Source organism: Filicampus tigris, chromosome 8, assembly GCF_054856515.1.
Source record: "Filicampus tigris isolate MCC_2025a chromosome 8, RoL_Ftig_1.0, whole genome shotgun sequence".
Lineage (NCBI taxonomy): Eukaryota > Metazoa > Chordata > Actinopteri > Syngnathiformes > Syngnathidae > Filicampus > Filicampus tigris.
This window is the reverse complement of record NC_141224.1, coordinates 10,471,062-10,496,135: the sequence shown is the minus strand read 5'-3', so window position 1 is coordinate 10,496,135 and position 25,074 is coordinate 10,471,062. Positions and strand designations below refer to the sequence as shown.

General features: G+C 39.7%; 3 protein-coding genes and 2 long non-coding RNA genes across 8 annotated transcripts; 2 read left to right on the top strand and 3 right to left on the bottom strand.

Moving 5' to 3' along the window:
- Positions 1–3: 3 nt before the first annotated feature.
- Positions 4–11,190, bottom strand: otoa (otoancorin). 4 transcript variants are annotated; one of them, XM_086037512.1, is made up of 23 exons: positions 11,088–11,190; positions 10,553–10,609; positions 10,248–10,366; positions 10,016–10,155; positions 8,831–8,939; positions 8,547–8,768; positions 7,928–8,098; positions 7,719–7,859; positions 7,557–7,606; positions 7,236–7,359; positions 6,569–6,687; positions 6,344–6,485; positions 5,286–5,479; positions 5,109–5,199; positions 4,400–4,505; positions 4,102–4,328; positions 3,694–3,843; positions 3,080–3,222; positions 2,332–2,468; positions 2,041–2,138; positions 1,809–1,965; positions 1,198–1,270; positions 4–437 (listed from the first exon to the last, which is right to left on the bottom strand). In XM_086037512.1, the coding sequence occupies exons 2-22, from the start codon at positions 10,596–10,598 to the stop codon at positions 1,203–1,205; spliced, it is 2,754 nt and encodes a 917-aa protein (XP_085893638.1). In that variant the 5' UTR covers positions 10,599–10,609; positions 11,088–11,190; the 3' UTR covers positions 4–437; positions 1,198–1,202. The 4 variants fall into 4 exon arrangements, with proteins under 4 accessions (XP_085893638.1, XP_085893637.1, XP_085893639.1 ...); XM_086037511.1 differs by lacking the exon at positions 1,198–1,270; XM_086037513.1 differs by lacking the exons at positions 1,198–1,270; positions 10,248–10,366 and having other exon boundaries at positions 10,016–10,133; positions 11,088–11,171.
- LOC147143609 (uncharacterized) lies at positions 4,168–12,146 on the top strand. Its single transcript, XR_015087786.1, has 3 exons — positions 4,168–5,456; positions 7,985–8,125; positions 10,732–12,146. It is a non-coding gene; the product is annotated as an uncharacterized LOC147143609 (long non-coding RNA).
- On the bottom strand, positions 11,598–13,829 carry riiad1 (regulatory subunit of type II PKA R-subunit domain containing 1). The gene is made up of 4 exons (XM_086037519.1): positions 12,973–13,829; positions 12,821–12,897; positions 12,024–12,070; positions 11,598–11,925 (listed from the first exon to the last, which is right to left on the bottom strand). Exons 1-4 carry the CDS (start codon positions 13,051–13,053, stop codon positions 11,855–11,857), a joined length of 276 nt encoding a protein of 91 aa, XP_085893645.1. The 5' UTR covers positions 13,054–13,829; the 3' UTR covers positions 11,598–11,854.
- Positions 13,830–13,917: 88 nt separating this feature from the next.
- Positions 13,918–24,566, bottom strand: il6r (interleukin 6 receptor). Its single transcript, XM_086037515.1, has 10 exons — positions 24,328–24,566; positions 22,517–23,026; positions 20,705–20,828; positions 19,316–19,494; positions 19,073–19,242; positions 18,243–18,387; positions 17,348–17,403; positions 15,896–15,938; positions 15,582–15,687; positions 13,918–14,661 (listed from the first exon to the last, which is right to left on the bottom strand). Exons 1-10 carry the CDS (start codon positions 24,407–24,409, stop codon positions 14,406–14,408), a joined length of 1,671 nt encoding a protein of 556 aa, XP_085893641.1. The 5' UTR covers positions 24,410–24,566; the 3' UTR covers positions 13,918–14,405.
- LOC147143607 (uncharacterized) lies at positions 15,665–18,921 on the top strand. The gene is made up of 3 exons (XR_015087785.1): positions 15,665–16,225; positions 18,074–18,160; positions 18,251–18,921. It is a non-coding gene; the product is annotated as an uncharacterized LOC147143607 (long non-coding RNA).
- Positions 24,567–25,074: the final 508 nt, after the last annotated feature.

The window sequence follows — 25,074 nt, the reverse complement described above, 5'->3', positions numbered from 1 at the left end:
TCATGTGATTCATTTGTCATCTTTATTTCTGTCCATCAAAGTTACACGAATCAAAAGTTTGGGGACACCGAGACAGTTAAATGTTGTCCGTGAAAACACACTTTGTAAAGACACTACCTTTCAAACGTTTGGGGGTGACTTAGAAATGTGTAATTTGCCCCCCTAAAAATCATTTAAAAAAAAAATCATTACATTAAAAACATCTGCCCATAGTTGATCAAGGAAATGTAATGTGAAATATCCGTCCCTGCTCCAAATGTGGGTTTCTCTAAATATATATGGCAGTACTGTATGTTTGTCTGCAGTATGTTAGCCTCCCTCCAGCGATCTTTGCAGGTGGATCTAGTTGGGTCGTCACAGCAGCACGAGACCAACAAGGAGGACCAGAAGCGGCATCACAAATCCCAACCCACCCTCAATGCTCACTGAAGGAGCACCTGGAAGAGAAGGAAATCATTGTTCATTTCTGACTGCCACACAGGTAGGGCATGAATTAGACTTGCTTTCGGGTTTTTTTTTCTGAAAGAGGTAATTAGTTGCACAGCACTGAATTGATTCTGCTAATGATGTAAAATGGCTATTTTAAAACATGATGCACCTTTGAACGGTTGTGTTTAAATAGGCCTCTTTGGCACATAAGTAGATAGGTGGCCAAGACAGAATGAGTAGCAACCAATTCGAACAGATTAGACCTGAATTTGGCAGAATAAGGCTCCACGGCAGTCATCGTATAGTGGTTGGTACTCTGTATTGTGGCCGTAGCAACTCCAGTTCAAATCCGGGTCGTGGCACCAATTGAAATTTTCTGATCGTTTATCTTTAATGCTTGTAATATTTCACTAATGCTAACTCCCAGAAGAGTGCATATTCTCAGTTTAACTATTAAATGGACATAGACACAATGGTGCATTTTTATGGGAAAACATGAAATATATAACCTACTGTAAGAATAATGTATAATAATGAGTATGTTATGATGCTTGCTGTCCCACATTTGAATTATGCAGAATAGAAGTTTGATGACTGGCCTTACTTAGCCTTGTTGTGGTCTAGACGTTAGCCTTGTTCTAATCTAGCCTTGGAGGAATAGATGTTCATCTTTAGCCTTGTTCTGATCTAGGCCCGGCTTGCGTTGCGTGCCTTATTGCTTTCAGACATGCAATGATGACTCACACACACGCACACAGATGGACATACCAAACTCAGAATGTCCCAACTGCTTTCGCCCCCCTTTCCCTTAGAGTCGGGACACCTTTGTAATCAGGGACTCCTAAGAAAATAAAAGCGAGGAGGCGGAGGTGCTTATCAGAGGGTTGCTAGGAACTGTTGCGGTAGTTCCCTTCGCTCTCCTTGCGCAAGTAAAATGACAATATTGTGTTGAGTGTCTTCTCTCCTCATTTTGTGCGTTGTTTACTAATGTCTCACTTGGTGTGAACCTGATACCTACCATATAATAAACCAACGTAAAACTACTTACCCTTTGAAGAGGGGACGGAAAGGAAGATGTTTTTTGGTGCTATAGTGCCACCTAGTGGCTACTAATAGCTGTTGCTGGAATTGATAATTGTCTTCGCTTAGCGTTTACTTGCATCCGCAATTGATAGTGGCACGGTGGAGTAGTGGTTCGTATGCCAGTCTCACTACCAAGAAGTCGTGGCTTCGAATCTCAATTTTAATATACTTAACATTCATAGATGTCATACAAGGAGTAAAAAAAAAAAAGTTTTGTGCTACTTTAGAGGTGTTGTTTTATTGTATGTGATGGATCCTTATTAGCAGCAATCAGTACTTATGGTGTTTGTTTTCACCTGATCGGTGAGCAAGTACTTGACTCTTGGCACTGGACCCGATCTTGGCCCGCTCCAAGGCGGCCTGTTGAGCGTCTGTGAGATGGACGCGTTGACTTTGGGTTATCATGGCGCCGTTGTCGGGGCCAAGAGCCTCCAGCTGAGCCACAGAGAGGGCCTGATGTAGGGAGGGCAGCAGAAACTAGTCAGCATTTTTCTCCTTGTTAAAATACGGTGAACGATGGCCACTCACGGCTATGTTATCCGGAGGAAATTGCGGGATGCTGCTCTCTTGAAAAAATGAGAAGACGGATGGGTCCAAAGCAGCCATCTCTTCTGCCTCCAAGCCAACTGAACACAGAGAAAGATTTCAAATGTAAAAATGTTATAGATTATGTATAACCAAAAAAAAAAGTGTAGAGCTGGCCAGTATGGGGCCTTAAACAAAATTTAATTTTGGGGTCCTCTATTTCTTCCAAAAATATTGTATGTTGAGCAAAGTCACATCGAAAAACTGCCAATTTCCAATTATATGCAGACTCACCGATCATGTTGCCCATTTCCACAACTGACGCTTCAGTCCAGGTCCTGACGGGTCCGAAGACTGACACGGCCAGACTTTTAAAGTGTCGAGCGACTTTGAGTGAACAGCGGATGTCATTGATGGAGCCCACAGCTCCCCTGTGTGACATACACACACATACCGACGTATGCTTTACTTTATTTTCTTTAAAATTTTAAAATTATTTTCAAAATGTGATTATGTTGCAGCACTAAAACAACATGGATTAAATTAATTTTTCCTCGTTTAGTTTGTTTTTTCCCCCCAATATATGGAGTATTTGTCGGGTGCAAGATAAAAAAAAAAGTATTGCTTACTAAAGTAACGTAAAATACAATTCTCAAAGAACTATTTGACCTTCCTTCTTCTGTATGGATTTACAGAAATACAGAAATAAATAAATTTAAAATAAAGTCCTCGAAAGCTCATTTACTGTATGATAAGACGAAAACAAAGGATATTTTCACAATAATTATACTATAGTTAGTTTTTTAAAATGTAAAAAAAGTATTTTTTTTTAAATGTATAATTATTCAGAATAAACCAATCACATTCAAACTCATGTTAAATGGGAGTCAGCCCACAATACGGTAACATAAAATGTGGAAAAAATGGATCACTGTAAATACTTTTAGCACGTACGGTACAGTACTGTGAATAGTGACCTTAAGCATTTTAATGCAGAATAACATACTTGTGGCCCTTTAAGTGTAACATTGGTGGCTCGAACCTGAAAGCGTGCGTGTTGAGTTGCGCAATCTCGCTGGCGTTCAGGCCGCACATGAATTGGTTGAGCGCCGCCATGTGGAAAGCCTTCAGCTGCAGAGCTGTCAACTTGGTATGTTTGGAGATGCTTTTCCACACTGCCCGCAACTGTTGACACGCGTCAAACACAACACTTTCATGCACTTAATTTCCAACCACATTAGTGTTTAAGAGCTCATCAGGTGTGCCGCGTGAAACTAATTTCACTTAATTGGTCGGAAAGCGACATATAGCGACAGGCAGAAATCTTACATGCTCTTCCACTAAATGGCAGAAGGTACAATAGAGCCACTAAGAAACCTGGACTAAGTCCATGTTTGTCATTTTGAAGTTCAGTGCAAAAATGAAGAGATGGATGATTTGTGCCACAAATATTCCTAGTTGATGTACGTTTTTCATCCACTTTATGAAGAGTACAAAACCATGGGGGACTGATGAAACACCCTGCATTTGGAAAAACACAATTTCTGTACCCAGGAGAAGAAATGGTCACTGTGCAAATCACCAAGTCATCCCTAAAACTCAACATCCCCAAATGAATCATATTCGACTGCAGATGGTTTCGCTTTAAAGCGCCACCTGTGAATCGTTCCAGCCACAGTGGGCGATGTCCTCCAACCCGTCCATGGAGAAGGCCATCCTCTCCAGGTCTGAATTTGATAAGCCCTGAGCGATACATCCCAGACTCGCCACAATACTCTCGTTGATATTCAACACTGGGCCCAGAGCCTGAACACAAACAACAACAACAAACATCAGAGCTGCCAGTTTTAGCTCTTAAGCATGCCGAAATCGGACATTCAAGCCAATCTGCTGAATAATTCAACGAATCAAATGAATAATTAACCCAACCTTGGGTGAAAGGTAATCCAATTTGGTCAAAATCCACAGCTACCCAGCAAGTGGCTTAGGAAAACTCAGCATTTTTTTTAGTGTGCAATGAGGACAGGTGCTGTAGAAAATGAATGGATGGAATTTGGAATATACCTCAGTGACCTTGTCAATGAGCACAGCCAGCTGCTCTGCCTTGTAGTCAGGGACACGGCCAAGCGTTTCCATGGTTTCAAAGAAGGTGTCTGTTGATATCTTATTCAGCTGTGTGGTTGACCAGAACACATTGTCCTTTCCCAAGTCTTTGATTAAACTCACAGTTGGTATACAACTATTGAAGCTGTTTGTGTTCATGTCAGCGTCACTATAAGTGGTACAATTGACTGGAAAAGAGAGAGTATAACGGGTTAAAACAACCAGAATCTACATATTTAAAAGAGGTCCTTTTCCCCACCTTGCTCATTAGTTGACGTGATGAGGTCGAAGAGTTTCCTGCTCAGTGCTTTGGACACGTGAGACAGTCGTGGCCTCAGAAAATATAAGACGTCAACCATCCAAGGCTAGCAAAGGGCACATGGCAAAGTTGTGATGGGTGATTAAATGATCACAATGCATATTTTTTTGTATGTTTGCCAGTGGCGAGCCATGCAGGCGACCTTCAGTGGGGACTTATTCCACTTCAATACATACATACAGTAGTCACAATTATGGAAACCAACAAAAGCACACAAAAATGCAATAGCCTACAACAGCACACAACCGTGATATGTTGCGTTCAGATCAATGTTTAATAACACTTCAGAAACCTAAAACTTGATTTATTTTTGTTTTACTTTTTTAAATCCATCATATGAGATGCTGATTATAAAACTGGTTCATGTGTGCAAATTGATAGAAGTTTTGCTCATCAATTTTGGCGATAAAAGGTTTTGAGTGCCCAGAAAGGTATGTGTACCGGTAAATAAAATGTACAGTATTGTTAAAATACACAAAAACAAACAAAACATTTTTATGATAATTGAATATGACTCAGAATAATGAATTCAGTTTTGGTTAGTTACATCTTGAATTGATTAATTCAGTAATTCATTAAATACTACATACAGTACATATTTAAAATTGAATCAGTGCTCTGTATTACATATAAAATAAATAATCCACACCTTATGAGGCAGAATAGAAAGTGCGCTATCATCCAAAACCATGAACGCACCAAGTGACTCCAAGGTTTCCTCGGACCACTCCGATGGGTCTCTGCAGTTATAAAAACAAACAAAACAAAAAAAGACGGTTAACAGTTAGCTGGAGAAGCTCGTGTCCACAGGAGCAGCATCGAGTACCCAAAGATGCGTCGGATGAGCTGCATCAGTTCCGGCCTGTTGCGCTGAGGAATGTGCTGGCAGGAGGACATGGCCTGCAGGCTGGAGTTGAGGACGTTGGGTGCCAAGAGGCTCAATGTGGGGACTTCAAGCTCACATAAGAGCGCTCCGAGCCTGGAAACGTCCTCCACGGTCAGTGCTGACACATGTTTATCCTGTGAACAGGATACAAGTTGTTTCTTAGAACATGTCTTCCGACCATTACAAATCATGGCATTACATTAATAATTGTGAATTTTGCTCTTCAGGTTGTACCAAACGAATTGAAACATTGAACAGTTGGATGTTCAAAAGTTTAGAGAAGGTCAAATTAAGTTCACATGTAAAGGTTATATTGCATTTTAGGTTCATCCTGAAATGTTACCCCAAAACTCGATATCCCAAAGTATTTTGTGTTTTGTGTAAATTTCTTTCCATGGGAAGTGATGACAATGGCGATTAGCCGGTATTGTAGGACACTTTCCAAAACTCATATACAAGCACACTAATACTTGTAATAAATATGGTTAAACATTTGGTTTAGAGAAGACAATTCAAATTATTTGAAAATGTTGGTTTGGATAATGGATGGATGGAAGTTTATTCCCTTTGACAACTGCAATAATGGCCGTTTTTCAATCAACTAACAATATTCTAATATTGTATACGTATTATGTATTGTATATTTTATATTTAAATGATGTATAAGTATGTATATACCGTACAGTATATACTGTATACACATACATTCATTACATATATACATATACACATTGCTAATAAATGAACATTTACAACATGTACATTTTTGCAAAAATGTATAAAATGCTGTGGTGTATCTATCAATCTTTAGTTTGAAAATAAAATTACATCAAATACAGTAATAAACAATGTATTTCTACTCCTCCCATCAGTATATGTTAATAATATTGTTTTAAATCCATTACAGTAGAGTATACTAATGTTGATCCTTGAAGTGAAATTATTTTTCATAATTACAATCAGCATTTGTTTCTGTGCGTGTGTGTGTGCGTGCGCACTTTGGTCAGGCAGAGCAGTGCTCTGCGGGCCAGAGCAAATCGAGACAAACTTGGACGAGGCAGGGATGTGAGGTTGGCTGCTTCCATCTTGTTGAGGAAAACATCGCAAACAGAGTCGGGCAAATTCTCCAACTCCCAAGGCCTGAATGACACGCCGAGAAAGCAACGCAGTGAACTTGTATACCTTTCACCCACCAAATGATATGACATGTGTTCGGATCTTACCTAAGGTGAATCATTAGAATAATTGGGATAGTGTTGAACTCCTCCTCTGCAATGTTTTTGAAGTAATCCCGTCGCCCTCTCTGCAAAGCTGCAAAGTATCTACGAGCTGCGCATCCAACCTGAACGTGCAGATACAAGTGACCTTCAAGTTTTTCGAGATGTGAGCCGTCGTTTAGAAGTTTTTTTTTTGTTTTTTTTGCTTTGACTTTTGAGCAAACAATTTTAGACACAACCAGTATTTTGTAAGACGTAACTCAACCTAACTCTGATAGTAAACAATTATTCAAAAAAGAAGCTTCAAGCTCCCAAGTTTACTGTCAAGCTAAACATAAAACAAAGAGAATCACACCTCACTACTTTACCCTAGCCTGCTAGCTTAATGCTAACACATAATGGGAAACACCATAGGTGGGCTCACAAATAGTATTGGTGTACAGGAGTAATATGTAGACGGGTAATATAACAATAGTCAGAGAGTCAGAGGCATACATTCTTTATTCTCTGTGTAAAAACACTCGTAGTACTGCATCTTATTGAGGACCTTTGACCTGCTCCATGTACAGCGGTTGCTAGCAAACAGCAAAGTAATGGAAGATTCCTGTTAGAGGGCCCTAATTTCCGCTACTAGTGGGGGTTCACTGTTCGGATGTGAAGTGTGTGAGAATACCTGCAATTTGGAGAGCCACCATGGCGTCTCCTCTATGGCCTGGGCCATGTCTTTTACGTTTACGTCAGGAACCTTGTCAATCATCTCACAGGTAACACCCTGGAGGATGGAACGCAGATTCCCCCTGTAAAAAACACAGTCACACACTACTGTAAGCTGTTTGTATACAAGAAAAACACATTTTCCATTATTTAAATCCTTTGAAGGCTACTAATACTTCAAAAGCCTCCGTCTTTTGTTTTTTTTGTGGGTATACGCTTACAATTCTTCACTTTCAACAATAGCTCATGATTCTCACAAAATATTTCAGTAACTTCTTACCAAAAGCGCAGCTTATTTTCCTTATAAAACCTTCTTGCTAGAAAGGCAGCCTAAGAAAGGAAACAGAAGAACGCTAACAGTTAGCGGCATCCTTGTGCAGTATCCACCTGAGTAGTACTGACAAACATCAAGGTTTGCCGCAGAATATAGTTTCCTTTCTACCTGTGATCTCTTCAGGCTTTCATCTCTCACTTGCTCAGGGGAGCTGATGTTGGCATCATCCAAGTCTTGTAAAGACATGCTGCGCAGCAAAGAACCGGGTAGAAAGTCCACCAACACTGAAGTTTGATTGCTTTTCTGCAGCTACAAGGACATACTAAAAATCATTTTCACATCGTAGCATCACTGATAGTCCTATGTTTGATACTTGCCCCTTGTAACAAGGCCTTGAGCTGACTCCTCCTCATCCTTTTGGAAATGTTCCTCAGAGCCTCTGTGTTGTTCGCGAGCTCCTGGATGCTGACGTGTTCCAGCACACAGCTTGACACGCCTTCGATTACTGGAGCCAGTGACAGCAGATCCGCGGCAGAAACCTCCTCGCACTTGGTAAAAACGCAGAAGGCAAAGGCGTAGGTGTCTCTTTCTTTCTTTCTTTCGTTGCACAAAAATACAAACTAAAAAAAAAACGCCGCTTTGTTTTCCTAACCCATTCCCTGGGTATCTGAAGATTTTAAGCTAACTGGGTTACTTTTACCCAAGGTTGGGTTCATCATTTTGATCCAGCCGATTGGGTTAAAGAGCTGAAGCTCGTCACGTTTTGTAAAATGAAACTGGAGTAAATTTAATGTAAAATTCTGGTGAAAATGTTGGTGATGGCTCAGTGGTTAACGCAGCTGACTTTGGATTTGCGTTCAAATTCTGGTCAGGGCAGCTTGCCCACCCGCGGAAAACATTTTTCGCCCAAAGCCAGCTGGGTTAGGCTGCAGCTCACCTGTGACCCTCATGAGGGCAAGTGTTACAGAAAATGGATGGATGGTTAAAGGGCCTCACCATCCTCTCTCCCAGCAGTTTCCGGACTATCTTGTGTAGTTGGGGCTTTGTCCAGTGAATGTTGGGTCCAAGGTTTCGGAGCAGCTCTTTGAGATTAGCGTTAGAGATGTTAGCCAACTGTTGGGCGGACCAAAAGGCCACACCGGTGCCCAGCGTGCTCAGAACTTCATAGCCGGTCCAGTTGGAGTTTGATGACAGCGCCTGTAAAAGCTGCCTCTTGAACTGAAGAGGAAAGAGGGTCAAAAGAGTACTTGGTAGAATTTTGTTGCCGATTTGTGGAATACCTTTTTGGTGTTCGGGTTGTCGCAGAGTTCAAAGTGGGCGAGGAGTTTCCAACTGAGTTCAGGAGTCAAAGTCGGAGCTTCGTCGTAGTAACAAGCCAGTGAGCCGAGCCTGAGGAGGGTCAAAGCCATCATAGCTTAAAATGGCAAAATAGTGGTATACTGTTGAAGATGGATGTAAATATCTAACGTGAAAAGCAATGTTCCCCACCTATTCCTAGTTTGCTATTCACAAATTTACCTATTCACATTTTTTTTCCACTTCCTAAAACACCTAAAGATGCTAGATGGCGCCAAAACCCTAGCTAGCACCCAAACGGAGAATGTACAAATGTTATTTAAAATATTGCCTATTCACTGCGGTGACACTTTCACGTGGAAGTCAACCCTCCAAAAAGATTTGCATTAATATTTCCTATGCACCTTCACTAGTCTAAACATGGCATTCTGATTAATATTGCATTTGTGGAATATGAGTTAAGCAGCAAAATCCACTTGTTTATAACCATCTCAGCGGGTGACCATTTTGCCACTTCTGCTGACTGAAAATGACATCACAGACCCTCATAGGCTCAGGTAACGATCAATCATGGCTCACCTATTTTCTGAAGGTGAGCCATGATTGATCGTTACCTGAGCCCTGAGCAACTGGGATGTTATTTTCAGTTGACAGCAAATGGCAATATGGCCGCCCCTTGTGATGTACAAAAATGTGTGGATTTTTTAGCTTAACTCGTATTCCACAAACGCAATAATAATCAGAATGCCATGTTTAGACTAGTGGGCTTGCTCTTGTAAAGAACATTTTGGGGTTGACTTCTCTTTAAGATTTAAGAAATATGCTTGGAGCCCAGGTGCCAGACCAGAAAATTTGGGATATTTTCCCAATTTTTTCAGGGATTTTTTTCCCACAGCCCCGCCCAGCCCAGGTCCCCTAAAGAACATATACGTAATTTTCTATCAGCGTTTTCTGAAGAATTTTTGGGGTTTGCTGTACGGACCTCCTAAGATGGCATCCCCGTGAACAACCAACCCCCCCGCCTCCCCAAGAAAACAAATTCTAGTTCTGCCAGTGGCTCCACCTTATCCTATAAATAATGATGGCCTCCAGGGCAATAATATAGCATTCACTTATGCCATCACACTTTACTTTTGGGGTGAAAAGTTGTTTTATGAATGATTACTCACACGTCCACGTTTTCAGCAAAATGATGCGCTTCTCTGAAGCACTCTTTAAACTTCCGGAACAACTTCTTCCCCAAGCTGGGTCTCATGCTGGTTGCCCTCACGACAGATTTGAATTTAGCTGAGTGCAACATGCCACACAGCTACATAAATGTGAGGGAAATTTTTACATGTTAATTAATTTAATATAGTGTTTCCCCGTTGACTTTCTGTTACATTGTGTTAACGCCCTTACTATGTCTTGTTGGAAGAAATCGTCACTGTCATTTATCCCATGTGATACATTATACTGCACCATGTCCATTATATCCAGGTTCATCCATTTCAAATCAGCAGTGCAACTCTTCATTGACACTGTGATGCAAATTAACATTACGGCAATGCAGCATTAGGTACACTTTCACAGTCAACAACCCAGTAATAAAATAATTTGTTTTAATAACAGTGTCAATCAAACACAAATTATATATATATATATATATATATATATATATTTAATGTTTGAACATATTATGTTTAGTGTGTGATAATGATGCTTACCAAAGACTGCGTAGACCACAAAGAATGCTCCTCCCTTAGCAACCATGTTAAAAACACCTGTTGAACACACCTGTTGTTGAACACACTTGACACAATAAAATGAGATGCATCAACATCTAATAATGGATCCGAATACATTTAAGTACATTTGGTGAATTTTTCTACTTGTCTCTATGCAGTGTTCGATCACTTCCTCCTGTGAGAACGGCCCTGGTTACCACCTCTGCTAGTGATCCTCTTGGGAGGCAGTGTGGACTTTGGAGAATAACACGGTGGAAAAAAAACACTCTCTGACATGCACACTTGTGCACTCCTAATTCCTGTTTGTGTGTTGTTTTTTTTTTTAATGTCTCACAAGGCATCTTTGACTGCATAATGTTTCACTGTCTTATTGGAGATCACACTACGTTCCGCAATAATCTTTACATGAAGCAGCCACGAATTTAGCAGGATTAAATTACGCACCGGTACATGTAAGGTAAAAACACTGTCATATGTAATGACTGAAATAATCAAAAACAATTGATATACTTACAGATGTGTGTGTGTCTCCCTGCAATAGATTGTGTGACTTTGTTGTCTGATGAATCCTTCCTTCTCTGTGTGACTTTGTTGTCCGATGAATCCTTCCTTCTCTGTATGATGATGCGTGAGCAGGGAGGTTATTTATTTCCAGTCCCAGCAGGTGCATGTCATCAGAACAATACTCGCTGTGTGTGTGTGTGTGTGCATGCGTGCGTGCGCGTGGGTGTGTGTGTGTGGTAGTGGGGGGTTGATGGTTCTGTTTAAACTTTGAATATATCTTCAGGGAAGTGATTCAAATTTAAATAGCAACAGTATGTAGTAATTGTAATCTTACTTTTGTTTTTGATATAGGAGACTTGTAATAGAATACAGTAGGGTTTGTTGTTGCCATTACAACACCTGGATCAACTTCTTGATGGTCTATATAAAATTAGCTTCAAATAAAGTTAACAGAATGTATCTTAAAAAAATATAAAGGAAAAAGCTCCCTTCAAATGGCAATTAAAAAAGGACCAAAGACTCAATGGTTGAACACAAGCTTTATTATTTGTCGTCCTGTATGAAATCCTAAACAAGAATAACCTATTCAATGACATACAATGTAAGTTTATAAGGCATCATTGTCTCACTCAAACATGGCTTTAATGCTTCAGTGACACTGTTTGAACTACAATACAGGGAACACATTATGTTTAGGCAATAGGACCTTTTGTGTTCCTTGAATTGTGACGGACCATTACAACCCAAAAAATGGCTCATAAATGAGTAAACAGCCGTTTATGCGTCCATATTGATGGTCGCCATTTTAGCGTTAATAACAATGTGGAGGTCGGGGTTGGTGAAATGATCTGAAAGACACGATTGAACATATTTAGTGAGGTCCTATATCTGTTTCTTTTTTTTCCCAGTTTATTACATATTATGAGCATTCTTGTGTGTAACTCACCAGCAGCAAATGCGCGAATGTGATCTGGCCTTTTCAGAAGCACGTCTCTACAAAATAAACACCTTGTGGTTATTTAGCAGATACAGACACAGTACTTTAGATACAGTACAAAGAAAACTTTGTTGCACCACAATTACACATGCATGTATTAAATGTATCACACTGAAAATTACAGACGCATATATATGTATATATATATTCTTCATATGCAGCAAATGACTCACGTATATTAGACTTGAAAATAATAATCATTCAAAAAAACATTGCATTATGAAAATAAGTTTGTCCCTTTCACTTTTTATTTCAAGGTTGAAAAACAAAGACGTATTTAGATTTTTTAAATGGTGTAGCTGAGTATTTCATATATAAATTTAAAATAAAATATGCACATACTTTAAGTACATACTACTACAATTAATGACAGCAATAAGGACAATACTACTACTACTAATAATATTATTAATAATAATAATAACATAAAATGTAATCAATTTTCCTTCAAGCCTGTCTTCCCCTGACAAGTATTCATTTTAATAAAACATTAGTGCTAAATAAATTTGGAGCAGATTTGTTTTCACTTTTTATACGGGCAGTAGTTGGTCACAAATTGTAATCATTCTTCAAACAGAATTTTGAATATGCACTATACTGACAATATAATACTGCCGTTAGTTAATTTGCATAATCTGTATGCGCGTGCACAGTACAAAGATTAGATTTTACACCTAAATGCAGACATAACTGTAATCTACTGATGCCGATTTCCAAAAAGCAAACCATTAATAAAGTGATCAAACCTGAGAAAATCTTCAACCATGACCTCCACCTCGGGATGCGCCATCAGATACTTCTCATTGTCGATCCTGGTCTGGATCTGGCGTCAAAGAAGGCGTTTCATGAAGTCGGCATCTGCTAGCTGTCTCGTTTCTTAATTTGTCTTGTGTCTTACTTTGAACTTGCGCAGTTTTTCCCGCTGTTCGGCATTCAGGACGCCCAAGTCCAGTTTGCCCAAGCCGCTTTGGACAGACATTTCTGCTCGACGGGACACGGTCCAAATCGTAAAAAGCGATGGCCGTCACCTGCCAATGACAAACAACAGTTGCTACGGAAACGCTCGCTTGAGGTTGCACGTTGTATCCACTTGAGGGCAGTGCAACACCGGACATAACCTTTCATGGGTTTGGTCCGCCATGTCAATCATCATGACACGCTTGATTTACTGCAATTGCTTTTGTACGACATATGTAAACGATTACATCATAAATGGTAAATTACAAGACCAATAAAGTTAAGGTTAATAAGGTCCTGTTTGTTTTTTTTTTAAATTTCATTAATTACACTCATCAGTCCTAACAATAGGCTTGGCGTCAAGTTTGAGAACCACTGGATTATAAAACAAAATGTATAAAAAAATTAATAATTTTAAAAGTTATTAGTGTAAAAAAAAAAAAAAAATCACATTTTATATCTTACATGGTACTCCTCACAGAGAGGACTCACTAAGTGCTTTACATAGTTAAAATACAAATACTAGGCTGAAAAATGCCTTGCTTTCGAGCAGAAGCCCGAAGGTTTTGTGCTATTTCTTAACTGTTATTAAATCCCTCCACCTGGTCTAAGACCCCAGTTCCAATTGAAGAAAAACAGTCCCAAAGCATGACGCTGCAAGCACCATGTTTCATCGCAGGTATGGTGTTGTTTTCTTTCAAACAGACAATTTTGCAACGATCTCTAAATTTCCTTCCAGAGCTGTACATTTTTACATCATATTTTGGTTACCTAATTTGGCAACTTCAAAACAAAAACAACCCCCAAAAACCACTGCATTGTTAAATGAAAAGCTCACAGTGTATGAACTGTTTGTGTTTGAAAACAACAACAGCCAAATCAAAAGTACATAAAGATAAAGCTTTATGCTTGCATTTCCACACTGCATGAATTTTATCAAGCTGTGATATTTTACAAACCGTAGAAAAAACATCTGACACAAACATTTAAACGTGGTACTGACTGAGCTATATACAGAGCATTTGGTACAAAGTTCATCAGCCGACTGTACATTACGGCGCCAAAAATTAAATACAGGGTAGCGTAAAGGCTGTACGCTTGACATTGTCAAAGATAAAAAGCCCTTAAAAGACAAAACCGTTCCTTTTTCTTACACTATGCTTCTTTTGTGTGCGTGTGTGTGCCATATTAAAAGCCTGAAAAAGTAGTACAGAGTAAGAGAAATGAACAATATTACAGCAGTATAGTGGCCAGATATTGTGGCATACGGATACGGATTCTTGCGTGTGACAGCACTCGTTTTTTCTTTAACGTCACATCTCATATAAGCTTTTGCTGGTGTTGCTATAAACATTCCGAGTTAATTTCATGTTGTCACTTGCTCAGCATGAAGAAATAGCTTGTATTGTTGAAGTGAATCGCTTCTTTTCTCTCTGTCTCGGCATCTTTTTCGTCTGCCTCCTCTAGCTCTTCACCCTCGGGAGGTTCTTCCCCGGGACACGGGGGGTTAAAGGTCACCAGAGCTCGACCTTCTGGCGCGACCGGGGTGGCCGGTTTGGGCTGGGCAGGTCCTTTGTATTGGCTCCTGAACCTCAGACTGTGCACTTTGGGAAGGATTTTTTCTTTGTGTCTGTAATGGAACAAGGGGGTCAAAATTACAAGTCCGTTCTATCACGAATGATCTTTTGTGACCCTGTTATATTGCAGATTTCAAGTTATATTATTTGGATTTTTATATTATGCAAGAAGTCTGAATTTGGAGTTGAGGCCCTTCGGTGTAGTATCACATTGAAAACATGCCGGGCAGCAATGAAGTCTACTGGCAGAGATGAAATGTAATTATGAGGAAGAAGAAGAGGCAGAGAAGATCTTAAAACGTATTTATATGCATTGCTGCTCAATGCGTGTTAAAGCAGAGGTTGTCTGAAGGTTAGATAATAAACCGTAATATCTATGCTAATTTATGTCTTATCACATTATATGTTAGTATTAGAATGTCGGATTTTCATTAGATGAAATTATATGGTTTGACAGCCATTTGCACTGATCACAACCCTGGAGTGGCAGCGATTTTAGAGCATTTTGACAGATTCTTCAAGACCCACGGAATATTCTGTTGTATGATTATTTTTATGTTGAATCTAACAAATGAAAGAATAGACTCTTCTTCACCAGAAAAAGTTAGATTCTACCATTTTCTGTTTTCCTGTAATCAGAGGTAGAACATACATTCATCTTTAAGAAATTCAGCCGTTTTGCATACATATCAAGCAAAACAGTGACTTTGATGCTAATATTTTTGCTTTGGTGACACCTCGAACATCTGAATAGAGGTTTCATTATACGAAGAAACTAATTCAACATTTAGGAATGGCTTTTGATTGCAAAATAATCATGTATTTAGTGAAATACAAGCACTGGAGTGTTGCCGACTCACAGCTCCTTCAGCCGTTTTGTGGCCGTTCATGTGACGATGTCGTCATCTTCATCATTTTTGCACATACTTCTGCTAACCATCAATGAATCCCCACGCAGTGATTTGAGTTTTACCTGTACACGTAGGCGGCCAAAATAATGGCGAGGATGGCAAACAAACAAGAGATCCACACGATATGATGTGACGCTGTTGTGGGGCTGACGCTCGATTCAGGAAGTGCTGCAAAGACACAAAAGCCGTGACCACCAAAAGTACATTTTAGGGTGTGGTGTATGCAAAAAGGTGTGTTGAGCCATGTTTCCTGAGCACCCCTTTTGCTACAGTGACTTGACTTCCTGTTCTAATCAGAAAGAACTTTGTAACATCAACAATCTCCTCCCTGCGTCTCACACTCAGTGACTTGAAGATTGCCTGCAGGCTGACTCACCTTCAGATGGATCGTCTGTGGCGGAGCCTTCATACTCGGGAAACTACAAGATGAAAGAAAGTCACAAAAGAGGGTTACAAGTGGGGAATTTGAAATTCCCTGACAATATTACATGCGAGAAATGATCTGAAAAGAAAATCATCCCTCCCTACATGTCTTGTACTTGCGCCGATCTTTTTCTTCAAGAGTTTTTCTGAAACTACGGCAAAATATCCATCTCCAGAAAATAAATAAATGTCCATCCCTCATCTGTCAACAATTAATAACTTAGAAACAGAAGCTGAGAGGATTCAGAAGTGATAAAGAATTAGCAACATTTCTGCTGGACAGGTAAGTTGATCGCCGATTTTAGATTTTTTTTGAACTGATTCTTCATTCCAAAAAGTAAAACTTCAAACCGATGAGATTTAGTGGCAGTAACACACTTTTAAGAAGGACTTATGCTACTAATGTAGCAGCCATGACAGGTGTCTGATTATTTATTTACAGTGCTTAATGCTATCTTAATATTGCTAGCGCTGCAATTTCTTTGAAGCTGGATGTACATTCTCTCTACGTATTTTTATAATTGCATGCCGTTATGACGCTGGGTGTTGTGGTTGTGATTTTGTCTTGTGTCCGCAACACTGACCACATTTCCTATCCGTCTCTCAGTCAGGGTGAGTGCAGGAAGGCGTGGCAGAGCTGCTGGAAAGCAGGACTCGTTAAGCCACATCTGGAGGCAATCAGCTGTTTTTTTAAGATAGCCCCAAATCCTCAACCTTTGCCAGAAGATTTTGCCTACCTGCCCATTCTGCACGTGTCTCTGCTCTCCAGCTGTTCTCCAGCCTCTTATTTCCACTTGAGACTTGTTTCCACACCTCATGGTGATTTTGTTTTTTCCTTTTTTTGAAAGGACAATTTCCCCCCCCCTTGTGGTGATTTTGTGTTCTTGCCTTTTTAAGAACCGTTTTTTTCCCCCTTCGTGGTGATTTCGTTTTTGTTTCAATTTCAATTTTATCCTCAGAAAATACAGAAAGGGCCATGTTGCATTGGTTTTCATCGTTTGGGTTTACGCTTCCCAGGTGTTAATGACATTTGCAAATATACATTAGCTTGTTAGCTTCCACAATTGGTCCGAATCACAACCACAATACATCAAATGATCCATCAACTGCATCTATTCTAAAGTTTGTCAGCAAACTTGATTGGAAGATGTTTTGAATTCTGAACATTTGGGAGTATTTTTAAATGTCAAGATATGTATCTTGTTTCCGTAGTTGAGACATTGCTCTTTAATCTTATACCGCAGTACGTTAGTAGACTTATGAATCATTAACAGTGTATACAATTTACATAATATTTTAAATATAGTTTTCTGTAGTCATTCATTTAAAAACTAAATATTTACAAAAGGCTTGTAATGTACTCCTAAAAGAAAATAGTGCCCAATTAACAGGCAGACTTGTTTACCGTTACATTCATCAGGTCTTCATTCAGCAATGCTATTGGCTCTTGTGTCCTCGTGTCTGAAATGATACATGAAGGTTGTGAAAACAAAGTACAGTGCATATATTTTTCATTTGATATCATTCAGCACCTGCACTGCAGCACAACTTAGTATGATATAATATCATGGAAACTATTATGATTTTTTAATGAATTAAAAAAACATTTTTTTTTTTATGATTCTAACAATGTTGATGAAAATCCATAATTCGCCGTCTCAAGAAATTTGAATATTACAACAGAAGAAACCATCAAAATACATTTCAATACCCTAATAAGTGGTACAGAAAATGGATGGGCGGCTGCAAGCTAGGAATTGGAATTTGAATGTTTATTTAATTTGCATAATGCAGTATTTAAATTTAACTACTAAAATAAATGACCTTATACCTTATTGAAATTTATGGGCTTGCACCTGTACAATATAAAATGTTTGATCCCACACAAACACAATAATACCGAATACTGAAAATATACAAAAGTAATTATAGATGCGTAGTATTTATGTACAAAAGTAATTACCCTTGTACAGGCAGAGAGAGTGGTTTACCTTTTACCTTTTTTATTAAATATATATTTGAGAGAAACAAAGAGCGGAAGAGGAGCAATTGGAAGTAAAAGTATGTGTACTGAACCATGTTTATAACTATGCTTTCTTTGGAATGCTCTTCGGAAAACTCAAACATGCAGGAAGGAAACTTGTGAGGTCTCCATGGCAACGTTTGTGTCCAGGGTGGAATAAGATGTGCTGGATTCTGACAGGATGCCAAAATCACAGTACAGTATATTATGATATTTTGCCATTAAAGGAGATCTTTGCTTCTGTGTGCATCTTATTATTATTATTTTTTCTAATTACCAATCCAGCTGCTGCCGTAGACAGGTGTACTCCAGCCACTCCAGAGACCATCAAATTCATCCTGAGTTTTGAGCTGGATCATGTACTCCACGCCTGGAATCGCGTCAGTGATGATGAACGAGCGACGGCCCTTGATCAACTTCAGCTAACACACACACACATACACACAATAATTGTCTAAATACAGTGAACCCCAGCATATTCGACCAAATGAGCTCATTGTTAATCTTCCCACTTCTGACACCAATTGTTTTGAAGTGAATTGTAAGTGGTGCCCTCGACCTGAATGTGGTCGATTAGATTAAGTGTAATGTCATTCTCCTTGAACCAGGCTGAGATTTTTTTTTTGTAATAATTGGTTGAAGTGGAAATCAAACATATTTTTGTCAAGAATATGTTCTATGCAGGCCCACTAGTTGAAACACGGCATTCTGATTAATATTACTTTTGTGTAATATGAGTTAAGCAGCAAAATCCACCCGTTTTTAGCCATCTCAGGGGGCAGCCATTTTGTCTCAGGTAATGACCAATCACGGCGCTGAGCTTCAGAAAACGGGTGAGCCGTAATTGGTCGTTACCTGAGCCCCGAGCAACTGTGATGTCATTTTCAGTCGACCAGAGTGACTGCATCCTCACTGGAAGAGTGACTAAAAACGAGTGGATTTTGCTTCTTAACTCATATTCCACAAACGCAATATTTATCAAAATTCCGTGTTTCAACTAGTGGGCCTGCATAAAACATATTCTTGAAAAAAATACGTTTGGGTTGATTTCCCTTCTTTAAGGTCCGCACTCTACCGCGTGATCACGTGATTGTTATTGTTGTGTACCTGAATACTTGAGGGCGACGAATTGACGGGTTGGTATTTGAGTTCATAGATGAGCTCATAATAATTATCTTGCGACTTCCAGGAAGCAGGGAAAGTCCAGTTCACCCTCATCCTGGTCTCGCGTCCCACTTCCTGTTGGACTGACACCGCTGACGGAGGGTCAGGCTTCACTAGAGGAGAAAACAATTCACTTGAAAACGCTGAACATTCTGCAGTGAGCTAAATAGAACTGTGTGTACTTACAAATGGCCAAAGGGAAAAAGGACAAGATGGCACTGGTGGCGTTTCCCGCCACGTTTGTGACACACAAGTAGGCCATGTGAAGTGTCCTGAGCTCGTCCTCGTTGTGCTCCAGAACGCACCAGCAGCGGGACCACTGGGAGGAGAAGGAACACTTAGCACGATGGAATCTGTCACTGGGCCTGGGCCAGAACAAGAGAGAGGAGAGGGTCATTCACACGGGAGGAAATGAACACTGGAAATTGCAGCTTTAAATAACTCCATTGTTGTTTTTGTAGTTTAAGTGTTGCCACACATGCCAAAGAGCAGTGTCGTTAACATCCCAGCCAAATCTGAATCATTAAAAATCGCCAAGTATATAAAATAACGCTTTGAAATCGTGAAAATCAAGCCTTTCCTCCCGCTCTCCAACACTGTGGAAATATCCTCTGTCAAAATGGATGCTACATCGTCTAGCATCTTTCTTATGCCTTCACATTCAGTAACTGAGTCATAAAAATATATCTGCTTAAAGCGGAAGTAAACCCAAACATATTTTTTTCACCAATATGTTCCCAGCAGGCCCACTAGTTGAAACACGGCATTCTGATTGATTTAGCATTTGTGAAATATAAATTAAGCAATAAAATGCACTCGTTTTTAGCTATCTCCGGGGGCGGCCATTTTGTCTTCTGTCGACTGAAAATGACATCACAACTGCTCACAACGACCAATCACGGCCAAGATTCAGAAAACAGGTCAGCCGTGATTGGTCGTTGTGAGCAGTTGTGATGTCATTTTCAGTCGACAGAAGACAAAATGGCCGCCCCCTGAGATGGCTAAAAACGAGTGCATTTTATTGCTTAATTCATTTCCCATAAACACAATATTAATCAGAATGCTGTGTTTCAACTAGTGGGCCCGCTGGGAACATATTCTTGAAAACAATATGTTTGGGTTGACTTCCGCTTTAAAGCCTCCAGTGGCTCCAACACTGTATATCCCACCGGGTCGTTGCAGAGCTTTTTCACACCACAGCAACGAGGCGCTCTAAAGTGGCGACACCAGCGCGAAGCCCCCGTCCACATGTTGGCTGTCGCGTTGAACTTTTATGTTGTGTGCGCACTCACAAAGCTATACTCATAGCAAGCAACAGTTGGCTATACTCTCTAGACAGTAAATGCCTCACTATACATCGCTGGCATACATAGATGAACAAAGATATTATTTAGAGTACATAAATCAAAATTTTGAAAGTGGATCATTTCCTGCGGCGTACCCGGTGATCTCTCAAGGCTCCGTAACATGCTGTGGCACACTGGTTGGGAGTCGCAACAGCTTTTATTACGTTGACTCATATCCTGACGTGTGTCAAGCTTTAACAGTGGTATCATATCAAGCGAATACGCTTACCTTTTATTGATTAAGAGATAGCAGTTTGGATGTAATGTCAACGGCTTCTTAGGCGTCCAATCACAGCGGATCTTACTGCTGGGTGACTTTTTGGAGCAGGACAGGCTGGGAACTTCTGGAGGATCTGCAGGACATAAACCCTCACTGTTAATGATTCATCTGAATATTTGTAATCATTCTCAATGACACCCCCACTTCGGTAAAAACACAAATCGAAAACTATTTTAAGTATCTAATTTCCTCAGGGTCTACTGAATTTAAAGAACGTAAAGAACAACCAGAGAAATGTGGCAATTTGTTCAAATAAGCATAACATCATTAGGCCATATTTAATGATAAAGAATAGCAGAGTGCCAAAAAGACGGTACATTTGATCGATCTAGACACATATTATGTAAATTAGCAGTAAGGAACAACTGTAGTGAGTGTTTTCTGCTCGCTCCAAGATTCCAACCGCAGTGATGCAGTGTACTTTTCAGCCACAACGTTATATCTACAGTACATCAATTGTTTTTCTGTTCACATCATGGAATGGAAACCATTGCCGTTTTTATGACTTAGGACAGCGATCACCAACATGGTGCCCGTGGACACCAGTTAGCCCCCAAGGACCACATGAGTAAACCGTGGTTTACAAAACCCTAACCTTTTATAAAATCAGATGACCAGTGAGATTTTTTTGTATTACTATTCTAAAAAAAATAGGCCCGACCACCAGCGAGCCAAATGTAACGTTTTTTAATAGCTATTCTTTTTAAAATCACACTTGCATTGGTGTAAATTTGGGAATGACAATATTAAAAAAAAAAACCAATGATTTAACCCTTTCATGTATGAATTATGATTTGATGATTTGATTTATAATATCAAGATTTTTTGGGGGATTAATTAATATAGGCGAAAGCAACTTTTAAATAGCTGTCCACTGTAGTGACCACTGTGCTTGCAAGGGATAAATCAAAGGTCAATATTGTAACACATGACCAAACTGTAGCATTCGTAGAAGCTAGCGGCAAACTAGCGGCCCCAATGGCAATAATAGTTTTGGTTTTGTCTTAGTTCAACTCAAACATGGGGGTTAATCGTACGGTTTATCAAATCGGGTTTTGCTACTAATATGAATTGAAAGTTAGTTCATGTGTTCCATTTCCCTAAAAAAACACCACCTTTTTGTTGCGTGTTGTTTTTAGTATAATAAAAAAACCAGTACATAGTATAAAAACATAATAAAACATAACAAAGAGATTGTAAAGAATAAAACTGGTTTTATAAAGTATAATTTCTGTCCGTACGTTTTAAAAGAAGGGTTTCAAACTAGGGTTAGGGTTTAGAAGGATGGTTTCAAATCAGGGTTAGGGTTAATAAGTAGTTTCAAACTCAGTTTAGGGTTTAGAGGTAGGGCTTCAAACTATGGTTAGGGTTTAGAGGAAGGCTTGTGACAAAAGCAAAAAATCGGCAAAAAATCGGCCAAAAAACGTCTCTGAACACAAAAAAGTTGGTAGGTCAAGCTTCCACTGTTTAGCATCACAAACATATCATTGTGGTTGCCTGCAACCATGCAAATGTAATTTAGCTGACATTAAAACTTGTTGTAAGTCAAATAATAAATTCAGCACATGCCTAACCTATGGCCCAAACATTCATGTAATAAATCGGATATTGTTGATCATAATGCAGTTGACTTTATTGTTTGCTTTTGTTAAAAAACACACTGGAAGGACCTTGAAAAAATAATCACATAATAAATCGCAATCGCCCCAAAAATTCCAATTAGATGATTTTTCTAAATGGTTCAACACTATGTTGACTCACCTCCCACAATGACCTTCAAGGAAAACATCACCCGACCTCTGTGGTGACAAGTGTAATTCCCAGAATCCTTCAGTCGCACCGAGGACACAGAGAGCTGCGTCCCGCTCCTCCCAGACGTGAAGCCGCCCCAGTCCCAGTGTCCTCTCCCCACTGTCTTCCCGTTCCACTTCCACTTGGATTTCCCTTTGACGAACCTCGTCCCCCTGCTGCCATTGGCGTTTTCGCCCTCTAGAGGTATAACGGTCGTCTCCACCACTCGATGTGTGGGAAAGGATGATGATGTCGTATATCCAGCACTCGCGACGCCTTCCTCCTGGTTTTTCTCCTTCGATACGTTCACATCATATTTTCTTAAATCTCCGTTGCTGGCGCGTGTCTCACTAGTAGCGTCTTTGTCATCGGAAGTGTGTTTAGCCACTTTGACTTTCGCTCCATCCACCCTCACATCGCCATCGCAGGAAAGAACTAAACTGCTTTCTGGGGACACCACCAACACTCCGGGAGGAGGCTCTAAAGAGAGAGAGAACAAATAAGTTAACAATGTATCATTGTTGATTTTGAACCGTATATAAAGAATTGTGTTTTAATTTACACTTAGTGGAGCAACAAGAACTAAGGCTGAGTTCATAGGGCTTAACAATTCTTTGCAAAAACACTTGCTAGTTTGCCAGATTGCAAATGGCCACAGATGTTCAATTCTGTTCATTAATTCCCTCCACCCTGACGACGCCATTCTTTACTCTGGGAATAGTGTTCTTTTGATGATGAGCAGTGTTGCTTGCATCAAACATACCCTTTGGAATTATGGACAAAAAGTTCAAACATGGTTCCGTTGGACCATAACATATTTCGTAACATGCGATTTTCAAGTGTTTTTTTTTTTTTTTTTTTTTTTTGCAAAATGTAGCTGGGTTTGGATGTTTTTCTTTGAAAGATAAGGCCTCCATCTTGCTTCCATATCCCATATTCCAGACAAATGAGGAAAAAAGGAGATTATTGTCACACGTATGAAACAGCCAGTATGGTGCCGTAAATTCCTGCAGTTTTAAAATGATTTCTCCTGGTGTCATGTTTTTGTTCATCACAAAAAAACTGTCATTGGAACAGGGGTGTGTAGACTTTTAGTTAGGATAAATCAGGGCTAGGAATAGGTTTGGGGTTAGGATACGTTAAGCGCACATTGCAGAATCATCTTTTGGACATGTTTTGTTCCCCTCAAACCACATATGTGTACTTCCGCTATTAATTCTCAATTTCTTTTTCTGTGCACAATATTCCCAATGTGCTTTCCCTCTCTTTCTCTTATTTGAATAACCACTTTGACCTCGACCGCTTCTGAGTTCACTCTGGACAGTTTGGAGAGAGAGAGAGATAAATGTTGACACGAAATGACCTTTAGCTATTATTTTAAGAGTAAACAGACTTTCTCACGTGATGAGGCAAATCATCTGGAGGGGCTAAAAATGAAATGGAAACAAATGCAAATGAAATTCTGACATATTATGACACCATTGCCTTGCGCTTGTCATTTGCAGTCCAATAAAGCCGAATAAAAAAAACTAGTTTCTTTTTTTTTTTTTTTACGCTTCACCAACCTCCCTACCAGAATAATTTTGTGCCTTTATTAAAGAACAATAACTTTTGAACAAACTACAATCACATTCATTATCATAGTGTCCTCTGCAAACAACTGACATGTGCAATACCACCCCCCCCCCGCCCCCCCATGTATTTAAAGGTCAAATCCTTTCAGTCGCGAGATTTAGATAAAAGTTCCTTGCGAGAGAGGATAACATTTAGAGAAAGTTTACCTTTTTTCAGACAAGTCCCCTGGAAAATGCCGCATACTGGCGTGGCGCATAGAACCCACAGCAGAGAGTGAAAACGGTGCATCTTTTTTTTTTTTTTTTGCCTAAAATCCCCCCGGAGAGGAGTCGCAAAGTGTTCACATCGCCTCCCGAAGCAGTCCTGCTTGTGGATTCTACTGGCTGTCTTTGCACTGGCAGTCCAATTTCTATCATGAGTGTACAAACTTCCTCTGAGACACGTTATTGTGAAACGCATCCGCCACCCCCCCCCATTTTCCACACACACACACGCACACGTACGCACTCACCCCCGCACACACCATGTGCCTAACGCACGACGACACTGAGGATCTCCTCCTCAGTGAAACCCCAAGTGGACCAGAATACTTATCACCATTATAGCAATGAGAATATCCTGTAATATATCAACATTAGCTATGATTTAATAAGGGTGTTCGTTTGTCTTGTAATTATGTTGTGAGTGAAGTCATTTCTACAGTCATAATATTTTGTTTCATGTCATCACTGTCAGATTAATGCAGTGCTTCTCAAATAGTGGGGCGGGCCCCCCTGGGGGCGGGGCGTAACAGAAAATAATTGAAAAGCACTGTATTAATGGCATGTGTCTCATTTACAGAATGAAAAAAAAAAGATTCTTCTGAATTATTCCCAATGAAAAGCATAGACTGGATCTCTAAATTTGATGAGATTTCATCCCCAACAGAAAGCACCTACATCTACATTATTTTG

What these genes read in the sequence shown, in the direction of transcription:
- otoa (XM_086037511.1), bottom strand. Translation starts at nt 10,598, where the DNA reads ATGGTTGCTAAGGGAGGAGCATTCTTTGTGGTCTACGCAGTCTTTG. An exon ending in TTTGCTGAAAACGTGGACGT is followed by an intron (nt 8,940 to 10,015) that starts GTGAGTAATCAT and finishes GACCCTCCTCAG; the next exon opens with GCTCGGCTCACTGGCTTGTT. An exon ending in GTGGCTGGAACGATTCACAG is followed by an intron (nt 3,223 to 3,693) that starts GTGGCGCTTTAA and finishes GCGTGTCAACAG; the next exon opens with TTGCGGGCAGTGTGGAAAAG.
- riiad1 (XM_086037519.1), bottom strand. Translation starts at nt 13,053, where the DNA reads ATGTCTGTCCAAAGCGGCTTGGGCAAACTGGACTTGGGCGTCCTGAAT. An exon ending in AAAAACTGCGCAAGTTCAAA is followed by an intron (nt 12,898 to 12,972) that starts GTAAGACACAAG and finishes CTTTGACGCCAG; the next exon opens with ATCCAGACCAGGATCGACAA. An exon ending in ATGGTTGAAGATTTTCTCAG is followed by an intron (nt 12,071 to 12,820) that starts GTTTGATCACTT and finishes TTTATTTTGTAG; the next exon opens with AGACGTGCTTCTGAAAAGGC.
- il6r (XM_086037515.1), bottom strand. Translation starts at nt 24,409, where the DNA reads ATGCACCGTTTTCACTCTCTGCTGTGGGTTCTATGCGCCACGCCAGTA. An exon ending in CTACGGCAGCAGCTGGATTG is followed by an intron (nt 17,404 to 18,242) that starts GTAATTAGAAAA and finishes GTATCATTTCAG; the next exon opens with ACACGAGGACACAAGAGCCA. An exon ending in TTGGCCGCCTACGTGTACAG is followed by an intron (nt 14,662 to 15,581) that starts GTAAAACTCAAA and finishes GTTCCATTACAG; the next exon opens with ACACAAAGAAAAAATCCTTC.